The following is a 13,968-nucleotide window of genomic DNA, read 5'->3' as shown; positions in this document are numbered from 1 at the left end:
TGATGTAAGGGAAATTGTTATACTGTCTAGGATTTTCATCAGATAAAACTGTGGTTTGCTTGTATCTGTATGATATCATCACTGGGGGCTGCGTGCCAGTTGCTCAGGTAGCGTCACAGTTTCAGTGGATGATTTAGGCACAACATGGTGTGTTGCTCAATGACTCACTCATTTTTGCCGTGTCTTATTATCACATGACACCAACGGGAACCTGAAATCTTTCAGTCTGCCAAATAGGAGCTTCTTTAGACCCGAAATGATAACATCCTGTATAAAACACACCTGTTAATATTTACTCTCAGAGGGCAGTGGTTTAAAATCACACTCTTGGAAGATGTCTGTGTGTGTTTGTGCGTTGTTGTTCACAGTGGTCTTTTTCTTGTTTAATCTGTTATTTGGAGCTTACTGAAGTCAGGTCTGTTGACAGTAGCACTCCTATTAGCCCCTTAATACATTCTATTAATATCTCTGTTCAAAGAGATGACAACAGGTTATTTAGTTTTTATACAATGATTCATTGAGCAATGCCGTTAAATACAAACCACCACATTACACACAAAATTAATTAACAGGTGTTCAAAAAGTACAGGCCACTTGCAACTTGTGTTAGAAAAACAGAAGGTGCTTGCTCTGTTTATGTTGCCAAATAAACAAAAACATCCAGGGCATGAGGATGAACGCAAGCGCTAACCACCCAGCGTTACTAAACCTTAAATTTAAACTGCTTGATCAGATGTAATGCAATAAATAAAAGTACCATGCAAACTGTTTGTGCCCAGTTTCAGTTTAGAGCGAACTGCATTTGTGGGCATTGTAATGCCAAGAGGATGACATGCTAAGAACTAATCTCAATGAGTACATCGACGTGCCCTTTAATGTTTCGCAACTTCAGAGACTAGTCTGCACGACACAACATAACAACGCACCAAATATGGATGTCTTTGTGACTGAACAGGTTTCAAGAAAACTTAAAACGACAGTTGGCCCGTTTTAGACGGATCTACTTTTGGTTTGCTAATTTACAACTTATGATGCTCATATGGTTGAGATGAGAGCTACCCCCCCCCCCCCTAAAAAAAGAATGCTGTTTGTTCTATGATAAATACAAGCATGCAGGTGTTGTTTTGAATTCTATAAGAATTGTTGTCAGGTTGTATTTTGCCCTGGGGAAAGACTCGTAAAGCCTGTGTAGACCGTTACAGCTCTATACAGGAACAGCTTTTATTTCCTTTTATTTTACTATTTCCTTACATGATTCATGGTGCTTTCAATCACTGTAACAATGCTGATTGCACTAAGCTGTATTAGCTTAAACTGGATTAGTTCACTACAGTATTTTTCAACAACAGACGCTTGTTTTTAAATAACAATTAAAAAGCAATCAAATCAAACAACAAAAGAAATTCTTCAGCTTAATGTTAACAATAATTGGTATACATTTATACTTAGGATTAGTACACTTTAGCGTACAGTGACAACAACCAGGAGCACCTTCATTGAACAGGTCAGACTGGTTCCCATAACAGGTAAATGTTGAGCAAGGTGTGCGAGTTGCTACATGTGTGATATCAAGAAATGGTCACCACAGCTGAGGCACGCAGGAAAGAACATCTTAAAGCTCCCATAACATATTATCCATGCATGGTACTGTGCAAAAGTCTCCAGCCACTCCCCATTTCTTTTCATGTTTCCTCCATGGAACCGGACTTACCTGTAAATTTTAAAGTGATACTGAGTAGTGCTCCAGGCTTTCTGAGCTCTTTCACAGTGTTTATATGGAAACTGGCTGCTTTTTCACTGTTTTTCAATCCAGTCATTGTATCTGATAATATGAATCAGTCGAGCATAAAAGGCTTGTACAGAAGACACCTGAGTGAGTTTTATTTTTATACAAACATAAAAAGAGAACTCAGGGAGGAACCAGTGTTGTGTCTACACATAACAGGTAACTTAGGTATTTTGTTACTAACATACTATCAACCTGTTGTAACAACACGCAGCATTTCCTTACTTGAATCTCCGAAATATAATATATGATGCAAAATATAACACAGTTTGACAGCCATAAAATAATATTTTAATATTTTCACACCAACAAGGTGTTTACCAAATAGCTATTAGCCAAATAGTTACATTACTTAAAATAGTTGTGCATACCTTGGCATTGTGCGCAGGATATTTCTTAAAAGTTCTGAAGAAACTGGAAAAGTGTAGGACAAAAGTAGAAGGGAAAAGCCCAAAAAGAAACTACAGCAGATGAACAGTATTTTATAGTCAAGAAATAGGCCCTTCAGTTGAGTCTGTTCATTGAAGTACGATTAGAAATGGTCTGAGGGAAAAAGTGTCTGTGAAGAAGACATTCTCAAGGAAGGACAAAAAATGTGTAAAAATTTGAACAAGGTAGGGGGGAAAGTTGTACAAATTGTCAATCTGTACAGAAGAGGTAAGCAGAGGTACAACAGTGAGTCCCTACAGCCGTCTTTAGAACACAGAGGTGGTTTTGTCAAAACTGATGAAATAATAAATGAAGCAAAGTACTGTATGTACAAATTCTTTAGTTATTTCTTTATGTACTGTATTCCATGTATGTTTGCATGTTTAGGTAAATCACTGCATCACCACTGTGCTACTATTGTTTCTAACCGATAAAGCTTTTGTATTTATTTATTTATATTTTAAGTCACATTATTAATACTTATTTGGCAACAAAGGGAGTACTATTCAGTATATTTCTGTTGACTAACAACAGACTTCTGGCAGGCATGTGTCATGATGATGAAAGACTGTGTGGTTGCAGAATGGAGAACTATTACTACTCCCAGCTTACAGTTGTGGCCAGACGTTTTCAGACACTGATGATGCACAAGAATTTCAAGGAGATTTTGGCCTCTTAATGATTTCTTTGAATTGTTCTTTTTCAGGGTGGAATGATTGCATAGCATACATCTTTACTGACTTATACTCCCCTATTAATTTTAGTTAAATTTAGTTAAATTGCACCTCAACCACATGCTTTTGGTAGCCATCAACAAGCTTCTGGGATAATTCTTTCTGGATATTTGAATTTAAATGGGTCCATTTCCTAGCATAGGCCTGACTTTTAAGCAAAGTACACAAATTTCCATTAAGGTTGAGATCTGACATTCCAGTAGTTTACTGTTCATTGCAGGCCTGAGTCTTGGCAGTTACTTTCTTGTTCCTGAGCAACCTAACAAATTTCTTTCATCTGAGGGTAAGAGTTTGAGTGACACATCTGAATAACTTGTATTCACGTAAAATTATTTGAACCAAAGATTTTCAGATCTGCAGTTATTTAGAAATAGCCCCAAGAGACCCTCCCAGCTTGTGCAAACCTATGTTTCTCCTTCTTAAATCTTCAGTCAGTTCTTTGGACTCTTTGTTCTGAGCACTGGTCAATCTAATTAGTGCTGATAAACAAATCATTTTAATGCTGTTGTAGCCAATCACTGACCCGATGTGACCTCTGTATATTAGTGGATAGCCTTTAATGACACAGAGTTCACTTATTAGCCAAGCCCCTATTCTCAAGAAGATGTGAAGACTTTTTAGAAGATATCCCTAACTGTTAGGCATTTTCTAGTCCTTTGACCAAAGTATTTGCAGGACAGACAGTACCAAAGAAAAAAAGACATAACAGCTGTGAGTGAATATTTTTTGAATGGGAAAATATCTGGGCATTACTACACCTTGATTTGTATTTTTTTTATTTTCTGGTCATTTAGATTATCAAGTTTAATTTGCCCATCACACTTTATTTCAGTATTACCTAGCCATCATTAAGGAAACTGGCTTAAAATGAGGTAATATAACTGGATAAAGTCATCCAAGAATCTCTAGATAGGTCTCAAATGACATAAAGAGGACTCATTAGATGCCTGTTTCTTTTTCTTTTTTTGGCCAGTAGGTATTTTCTGTGCTATAAGGGATTGTGTGACTGGCCACCAAAAAACAAGGCTGGCATTGTTCCTCTTTTTTTCTTCATGGGTCTCATTCAGGGAATGATTCAGCGTTTTTCATCATTCTGTCACATGTCACAGAAATATGCACACATGGACTAAAATACTGTGTATCCAGTTTAAAAAAACAAACAAACTCCAAAACACTTAAAAGTATCTTTACTCAATTCAGTTTATGAATCTCAGTAAATAAATGTAAATGTTTAATTGGTGTAAAAATAGATAAAACTGTTTTTCAGAAAAAAATCTACAGCATTTTACTATAAACTAACACTCCCTGGGTTCATGTACATTTCAGCATTTGACTATTCTATTAACAATGATATGTATTTTTGTGGTTGTCTCATATTATAAGACATCCTTTTGTATCAGATTTTAAAGAAAACTTTGATGTCTCCAGAAACCCAAGTTCAGTTTGGAGGTAGAAATGATGCCACCTTAAGCTGACTCCACCTTCAGTCATCTAAACTGAATAAAGAAGGTAGAATCTCTTTCTCCCTCTCTCTTCCTCTCTCGCTAAAAGCCTTGCACAGGCCTTTGAGCCACAGAGATCCAATGTCACCTTCATCTCAAGAGGGTTGAGCTCACCGACACAGAAGCCCTCCCATCTCACAGCGTACTGAAACAGAATTTTGTTCAGCTCCTTCCTCATCCCCTGCTCCAACTATGTATTCTACCGGTTTGGAGATCCTCGGGATCATTCTGGCTGTGGCTGGCTGGCTGGGAGTAATGGTGACCTGTGGCCTGCCTATGTGGAGAGTGGCTGCCTACATCGGCCAGAACATTGTCATCTCTCAGGTTATCTGGGAAGGCTTGTGGATGAACTGTTCTGTACAGAGCACAGGACAGATGCACTGCAAGGTACATGACTCCATGCTGGGGCTTCCAGTTGACCTGCAAGCAGCTCGTGCCTTGGTCATCATCTCTCTGGTTCTTTGCATTGTGGGCATCATTTTGTCAGTGGCTGGTGCCAAGTGCACCAACTGTAGCCGGGATGTGAGCAGTAAACCTCGCCTCATGGTGGCTGCTGGGGTGACATTTGTGGTGGCTGGACTGCTGCTTCTGCTGGCTGTGTCCTGGACAGCTCACGCCATTGTCCTGGGCTTCTATGACCCCATGCTGGAGGAGACAGGGAAGAGGGAGTTTGGTAATGCTCTGTACTTTGGTTGGGCTGCTTCCTGCCTGCTGATTCTAGGGGGAGCCCTGCTCTGCTGCTCCTGCCCTCGCAGATCAACCACGGCACCAAGTGGTGGTGGTTCTGCACCTTCCCGCATTGACTACTCAGCTGTAAAAACCATATCAGTCAATGGATACACCAGAAGAGACTATGTATGACTGTGTGACATGAGGAAATGATGAACTGCATTTATAAATTTGTGGTTAGTAGATGCATGTTTGGTGCTAGCTTCAAATGTTTAAATGACTGATCCGTGTTTCATGTTTTAGTCGTGAACATTTTTTTTTAAAATGATGTGCATTTTTTTGTTTCTTTTGCAAGTATGAACACATTTTTTTCCTCAAAAAGCTGAAATCAAGATGTTTCTAACCTTTAGAAATCTTCACACAATGTACTTGGAAGTAAATTCTGACAAGAGGAAGTTTCACAACTTCAGTTGAAAAGTAAAACGTTTTTTTCAGTAACTGGTTTGTTATCAACTTTTCTTTATAGTGCACTTTGTGCTGTGCTTTTTATTCCAAAAGGTTTGTTGGTGTGCAGAGGCAGGGACATATACCGGCTATAGAGTTCAGCCATGTTTGACCAAGAAGTGCAGTTCAGGGGCATTCCAGCTTTGGATATTTTATTTCAATGTAGATGGAAGAAACTAACAATAGATGGCTTGTTTCAGAAGAGCACCTTGTGCTCCCTTTCTTTTGTAGCCTGCCCTCCATTTGCAAAGTGAAATTGAGTCGGAGATAACAGTCTCCATCTGCAGGGGATGTAACCTCTGCCGAGTCACAACTGAGCCACAAAGACTCTATTGATCAGCTAGTTTGCAACTAATTGCTGTGCACTTCTGCTTGGCATTGGATTCACAGACTCAAAATATAGTTTGAATGTTTAAAAGGGTATGTCAATTCTTTTTTTCTTTTTTTAAAAAAAGCAAACACTATATAAAAAAGATTTACTATGAAAGAAATTATGCTTAAATAGTACACTTTAACAATATAGACAGAAAAATAGTCGACTTGCTTCATTTAAGGTCAACCAACCCATGTGATTTAATCCGTTCGACAAACAAGAAGAGCTAAAAATCCACAAGAAACACAAATTAGAAAACATTTCATCTCTTCTTAACTTAGGCATTAGATACGAAGTTACATATATTTATTAGTATACAGTAAAGTATATTTACGAGCTTCTAAATATACTAGAAATTCCTTTTCAGTGGCCACAGAGCTGCTTACAAAATGTGTCATTCAGCACAACAGTGCAATCGGGTGCTAGTCAGAAGTGATGGAAAACATATTAGTACAAGCCAGCTCCCATTTCAAAGAAACTGCAGATGCAAGAGAGAAAAATGATGTTGTTGTTGGTTAAATGAGGTGTGGACAAACTATGAGTGCATCATTTCCCAGCAGAGGTTGACTCAGGATAAAATGTTAAGGCTTTTTATATTTTTACTGTTCTTATTCTGATGGGCCAAGGCTTGCTCAACAACTTCAAGAAAATATAAATTTCTTGAATAATGTTTGATTTAAGCCCAAGCATTCAAGTGTCTGAAGGCCATGCGTTTGACTGCTGTGGTCCTATGATCATGTCAATAATGTTCATGTTAGTAAAATGGTTTACAAAGTGAAAATGATGCCATGCAGTTTGTGTTAGTGTGATGAGGAAGCTCTGCTAAATCTTGGAGGCCAGAGTGTAAGTTTTTCTCCACAGCACACTGAAATAAAAGTTGAAATAAATGATGCAATGATTTTCTGAAAAAGGACACTGATAATCCCTTCCACCCACCCACAGGACACCTAAACAGACTATTTATGCATTTTCCAACACACTGGCCTATTATATAGTGTTTTCTTCTATTACGAGCACGTGTGTGTACTGAGAGAAATACAGATGTTCCTAAAAGAGTTTCACGAAAGTAATATATTCAGTGCACACTGTATTATGTTAGAGGGGTTTTGTGTTGCATTGCAGTTCCACAAGTAGTGTTAGTCAAGAACTTCCCAGAAGGACAGATTAGTCATTTGAACAGATGCAGTGAAGCTGTTTTCAGCAGTACATATCAGCACATTACACACCCTATTATGATGACATAATATCTAATAATTTAAGCTTTCTAAATTGAGGCTGCTTGAGTAACTCAGTGTGTGCTTTACACTAAGAGAAAATTAACTCGAACAACATTCTTATCAATCACCTGTCTTAAAAAGACATTTTTTAAAATGATATTTCTATAAAAAGCAGAGAAAGAAACCTAGGCCTTGTCTTTTTTGTGGCCAGATGAAAGCGCTTTTTCCAAAACATTTATATCTCTAAACTTTTAAAGATTAAACATTTTTAGGTGGAATTGTGAAAGCTTTCCATAGAACTTGGGATGATGTTTTTTTTTAATCAAATTTATCAGAGGTATGCAGAGGCTTTCACATATATACAAATACAACTTTCACATAATCAGAGAACTCCCACTGGTTTCCAGAGAACTCCCCCTCCCCATTTGCTTTTCACCACTTCCATCATGTTCGGGGTTCAGTGACTACTGTTTATCCAAATAAGGTGTAATAAAGTACTAATGGAATTCACAAACCCATTTGTGCAACTTGCATTATTAATAAGCATTTTTAACAAATTTTCTTTCTGATTCATTTGCCACACACTACTACAATGATACTATTGCTGAAGTTGTCCTCTACTTTCAAGCATTCATCCTTCGACCTTTAACTTTTCTGTTATTCTTTAACTACTGTAGACTTGAGAGAAAAAGCCACTGTTTACTCTCCCCTCACCCAAACAGGTGGGAGAGCTGCTAAGGCCGTGAAAGTTGAATCATTAAGCTGAGTCGGCTGTTTCTGGCAGTACAAATGAGGTGGGGCAGTTAACTATTTGAACTCCTCCAATCAATATCCATGTGACTCCACCTATTTAAAACCATCTGTTCTCGTATCAGCAATAATCTCAATAAATCACTCAGATCTCTTCAAACTACTCTGAGGACATCTGACACTTGACACTTGACAGTGGACACTTCGTATTTACACACAGTGCAGACATGCCTTCAATGGGATTAGAGATTCTTGGAGTGGCCCTGGCTTTCCTTGGATGGATCTTTGCCATTGCATCTTGCGTTTTGCCCATGTGGAAAGTAACAGCTTTTATTCAAAGTAATATCATCACTACTGAGACGAGCTGGGAGGGCATCTGGATGGAGTGCCGAATCCAGAGCACAGGTTACATGGGGTGTAAAATTCATTACTCCATGTTGGATCTAAGTCCTGAGCTTCAGGCCGCGCGTGCCCTTACTATCCTCTCCATTCTTTTGGGAATTGTGGGGCTTTTTGCAGCCTTTGTGGGAGCAAAGTGTACCAACTGTGTGGATGAAAAGGCAACCAAGGCTCAAGTGATGATTGTTGCTGGTGTGAACTTTATCCTGGCATCTCTGAGCCAGATGATACCCGTGTCATGGTTTGCCCACAATATCATGATGGACTTCCACAATTCAACGGGATCGGGGGAGAAGAAAGACTTCGGTGCAGCTTTGTACCTGGGCTGGGCAGCAGCTGCTTTTCTTCTCATAGGAGGGGCCATCCTCTTGTGCAGCCGGCCCCAGAAGCCTCAGAAAAAGCATGGGCCTCCATCAACGGTATACGCTCAACCTAAGTCCGTCGTCCCCAGTGACTATGACAGGAAAGACTACGTCTGAAAAAAACATCTGCTCTTTTATCATATCTTTGCCATCATGGTTGAGGAGAAGAGCCATTTCTTAGAAATTGGTATCGCTCTGCTTTCATGTTCAGAAGGAAATTCCATATTCTGTCTTGGTATATTGTCATGTCCTACATTTTAAGTGCAGACATGTTGCTGTTGGAGATTAACAACTTTAAAGTTCTATTATTTGCAGTCCAAATTTAGAGAGTTTATTCATTTATATGCCTGAAGTTTAAATTGTGTTGATTACGCATTTTTAAATACACATAAATGCTTTGATTAGAATAAGGTGTCATTGTGTTCTGTCTGTATCTATCTATATGCTTTTTTACATCTGTTTCTCTGGAATGTTTTCTTGGTTTACATGTTTTTAATGCCCTTTTTAAACAAACCTCTTGTGATGATTTTGACTGTTGACAATGAGCCCTCACTGTTGAAAATGACGGATTGCTAAGGCTTCAAGATAATCTATTTATCTGTCTATAAAGGATCCTGCAGTTAATGTAAAAAATAATCAATGCGTGACTATGACTGTTTTAAGTGATTGCAAAAATTTAAGTTAAAAAGTATAAAGGGCAGGAAAAAAAAGAGTGTAAGCAACAAATACATGAAATTAAATGTCAATCAAAATAATCGATGTCAGTGGGTTTTGTTTTTTTTAAGAAATCCGAGGTGTACGATGATCTTTGGATGAATGTTACTGTGAGATAGGGTATGCAGTGTAAAATAAAATAAATAAAAAATAAGTGAATGTGAATAAGCGAACACCCAAAAGAAGCTTTTTCTTCCTTTTTACTTTTTTGAGAGTGAGCTATCTGGTATATCAACATTTGAGAAAAACCATGCAAAATACACACATTAATAATATTTCATAGCATCAACGAAGTAATGTATGTTTTGACTTTTTCAAAATCTAGTTGCTTCCATCATTGGCTGAGAAGCAGTGCTCTATTACACAGCAGTTATATAAACTAATGGTAATGATATAAAATTAACCAAGTCTCTGTTTGATGGTAGACTGGTCAATTATACTCTACTGTTCATACTAAAATGAGAATGTACTAATTTAGAACAAAAATGGTCAAGCTTGATATTGTAGGGGTGTAAAGAAGAACAATGTCATTAATTTTGCACACTCAGATTCATTAGACAACTCAGTCTCTGTCACAGCACTTATTCATCTCCCTGTCTCCCATATGTCTGCAGGCTCTGTGATAACAAGAACCGCTACCTTGTCTTACACACATACAACTATCTGAACTCTCACTCCAAACAATGAACCCATTTTACTCCTGGGTTACAGAGTGCTGGGGGATGGGGGCATTCTTAGGGAGACAGTCTTGGACGAAAAGAAATTCAAGGACATTCTACAGACAGATGGATTCATTAAGACTCATAAAGGTTAACAGGACTGCCAGGTGAAAGCCAGCCTCATAAGTCTACTCTTTGTATGTGTAAGGATTTAACTTCAACCGAGGTAGTCTGTGCTCTCGTAAAGCTGCAGAGAATCTTCACTCCCTCGCTTAGGAGAAGCAAGGGCTTTTGCAGTGATTATCAGGAGAGTAACAGTTTGTTTTGGAAGTAGTGAGACCAGAATTCTTCATTTATCAGGCATTTCAAAAAAAGCAACATGATATCACAGAGGGAAGGCTGGGCTGAAGGTTTATCAGCTTTAAGAGCAGCTGCAAAGTGAAAGGAAAGATTTCACTGGTTTCACAAAATTTCATTACATAAACGTTTTCTGAGAAGGTAAAATTCCATTTATATTCTTTTTTTAATAAGTTTGCTTGACAACAAAGATCTTTTTTTCTTCCCATACTTTTGTACATTAAACTTAAAACACTTTTAGCTGTAAAAGACCTCTTTGTGGTCAGGCCCATTGTGAAGTTGGCCATGTAAGCCGATAGCAGAAAGACTTGAGTGTCCAGGTAATCCCTCCCCTTTTAGTGATGTCAGCTTCATCACAGACTCCTCCCCTGCACCTGACCAGCCTTATAAAATCAGCTCTAGTGAAGTCGAGGTGAAAGATCATCACACACCAATGCGAGGCCTGAAATTAACCATACCTGGCTCTCTTCTCGGCTCTTCTCCTGTATTAGATTTCTTTTCTGGGATCTTACCTCAGGTGTGACATTCAGCAGGAAAAGGAAAAAGGACCCTCAACATGTCTATAGGGCTGGAGTTGATTGGCATTTCCCTCTGCATTATAGGATGGCTTATTGCCATTGTGTCTTGTGCCCTCCCGATGTGGAGGGTGACAGCCTTCATTGGCAGCAACATTGTGACAGCTCAGATCATTTGGGAGGGCCTGTGGATGACTTGCGTGGTCCAGAGCACTGGACAGATGCAGTGTAAGGTGTATGACTCTATGCTCGCCCTCTCCCAAGATCTTCAAGCTGCCCGAGCTCTCACAGTCATCTCCATCCTGTTAGCAATCCTGGCTTTGCTCATTGCTATTGCTGGGGCCAAGTGCACCAACTGCATTGAAGACGAGGCATCCAAGGCCAAAGTGATGATCATCTCTGGAGTCTTCTTCATTGTATCCGGTGTCATGCAGCTCATTCCTGTCTCCTGGTCTGCGAACACCATAATCAGGGATTTCTACAATCCGTTACTCACTGATGCCCAGCGGAGGGAGCTGGGGGCTGCAATGTATATTGGCTGGGGAGCCGCTGCACTCCTGATTCTGGGCGGTGGACTGCTCTGTTTCTCCTGTCCGCCTCGTGAGACACGATACAACCCTTCACGAATGGCTTATTCTGCCCCACGGTCTGTCGGTGGGCCAGGTTTAGAAAGGAAAGACTATGTATGATCCAAAAAGAAAAAGAAAAAAAAACAGTACTCAATCTTGAACTTGCTCACCCCATCAAAGTGAGATTGTCTTTAGACGAAGAGCTCATAAAAAATGAGAACTGTTCAATGAAGGATGCATTTGATTTTGCCTGTAATATTAAGTATTTTTGTGATGGACCTTTTGCTTTTCAAGAGACTGAAAAAGGATGAAAGAGACATGTCTGTGCATATCTTAGTACTCCATCTTTTTCAGATTAATATTGTTTATTTTTTGTTACTGTTACATTTTATATGGTACCAACTTCTTTACATGTTTACAAAGAAAGTTTTTTTCCCCACAAGCCACCACTGCCACATTCATACTAAAGCATCCCTCTGTAGAAAATTTAATGATTTGGTGTGTTGAATAGCACACAGAGGTAAATACTGTAGAAACAATATCAATAATGACCTGTACCAGCCAAGACAAATGTTAACATGCATTAAATGGAGTTTCTTTTACATTGTGGAAAGGGTGAAAGTCTGCTGAGAGACTGGAGGTTGCAGGACACACAGTGTCCACAGTGTGTACTGAGAATAAAAGAACATGGGTTCTGAGGCAACTTGTCACTGAGCTAATCATGCTGTATTACATGATGAATATGTATTTTTCAATGGCCTTTTTTTCTAAATAAAATGACTTTTTAAGATTTTACCCCTTTCTTTAAAAAAAATGTTTTCATCAAGAACATAAAAAATGCTTTTGTTAATCTTTTAACAGCATACAGACTCTTGCATGAGTCAGTAAACCAGTAACAAAAAAGGAAGGTGTGTGTTCATGAGAGTAACCCTGATATTCAATCCTGAGATATAAATTACCTCCAGCTGGCAGCTTTACCACATACGCTCTAAACAATTAGCCACAGGATCAGTTAACTGGCAGAGGTGAGAATGTGAGCACAAAACAGTGGAGTCATTCCAGGCAAGTTGCATTTCTTTTATTTCTTGTTGCTACACCTGTTTGCAGGTAGTACCCATTAACAACACACACCTTCACTATACGTCACGTAACAGGATGTAAAGAAATATCTTTGGTACAGCAGCTAAGACAAGTTAACTACAGCTAATAGCTTGAATAATTAAATAAAACAACGTCCTTCATGAAGTAAAATTATCTGAAATCAAAATAAATACTACAAAACAAAATAAAAATGCATGTATAACACTAAAACAAAGTAAAATATTTCAAATTTATGAAAGTAAAAACAAGATTTAAAAGTGTTCACCAATTGCAGTAAAACTTTAACTTCTCCTCAATCTTCTACTACCTAGTTTTTCATTTTGTCTCTTTATTTAATAAAAACATGCAGCAAAGGAGCACATAGTGATCTTAACTCAGAAGCTTAAAAAAACTCCTACCAACTAGAATTTCCATGCAATGACAGACATCCTTTTCAGTGTAGTTTCAAAACGCATGCAAACACATCTGAGGAAGGCAGGAATGTTAAAAATTTATGAATATCTCACAGTAAATATGGAAGAGGTCCCTTGGTGCTGTATCATGTTACTGACTGCTGTCTCTTAGTCCTATACATTCAACAATGGACAAGGAGCTGCTTGACATCTGGTCACGATCCCTGTAACCACAGGTTAGAGCTCATTTAAATTAAAAGTTCTTTTAAACTAATTGAGATTAACTTTTTGTATAACTGCATTATAATAGATGTGGGCATCCAAACACATCCCTCTCAAATGGCTAAAATATTAAAGTTTCAGACATTTACAAGAAATTTTCTTTAAACTTGAAAGTTTTAAATGAAATAAATATCAAATAAATAAAACAAATGAGCTCTTTTCTCAGACATGTGACAGAGGATCATCATCTAAAGTTGTTTACCACTGAGCACCATTTCCCGTGTGTTGTTCCAGTGACTGGTCTAGGAGCCTCAGGCATGTTTGGCTGCTGTTAATCGGTGATTTACACACAGGTGCACTTTAAACCATTCTAAGATCAGGTACCACACTTTAGCGATGGAAAGAAGTGAAATGAAATTAATCATTTTTATTTGAAGGAGAATTATTTTTGACGAGAAGTATAAAAGGAGTCAAGTATCAGCTTAAAATAATACTTATTACAAAATCAATTCTTTATTTGCTCTGCAAAATATAAAGTCCTACTAAGAGCCCTACTCCCAGCTGGTGAATTACAACACAGAAACTTTATAAAACTAGTGATTAACTCAAAAAACAAATTCAAAATAATACCATAAATAAACAGGGAAAAACCCAGGGAGTTGGAATTGAGAAGCAAACGGGGACCAACCAACCCCAGAGTTCCTGAGGGTCTAA

At 38.3% G+C, this 13,968-nt stretch overlaps 2 protein-coding genes across 2 annotated transcripts; both read left to right on the top strand.

Annotated features, from left to right (window-relative positions):
* Positions 1–4,505: 4,505 nt before the first annotated feature.
* LOC101474931 (claudin-3) lies at positions 4,506–12,329 on the top strand. The gene is made up of 2 exons (XM_004569572.5): positions 4,506–5,119; positions 11,002–12,329. Exons 1-2 carry the CDS (start codon positions 4,644–4,646, stop codon positions 11,657–11,659), a joined length of 1,134 nt encoding a protein of 377 aa, XP_004569629.2. The 5' UTR covers positions 4,506–4,643; the 3' UTR covers positions 11,660–12,329.
* LOC101475220 (claudin-4) lies at positions 8,115–9,606 on the top strand. Its single transcript, XM_004569573.3, has one exon. The coding sequence runs from the start codon at positions 8,192–8,194 to the stop codon at positions 8,840–8,842; it is 651 nt and encodes a 216-aa protein (XP_004569630.1). The 5' UTR covers positions 8,115–8,191; the 3' UTR covers positions 8,843–9,606.
* Positions 12,330–13,968: the final 1,639 nt, after the last annotated feature.

The sequence above is a fragment of the Maylandia zebra genome, linkage group LG14 (genome assembly GCF_041146795.1).
Source record: "Maylandia zebra isolate NMK-2024a linkage group LG14, Mzebra_GT3a, whole genome shotgun sequence".
NCBI lineage: Eukaryota > Metazoa > Chordata > Actinopteri > Cichliformes > Cichlidae > Maylandia > Maylandia zebra.
This window is presented reverse-complemented; position numbering and strand designations above follow the sequence as displayed.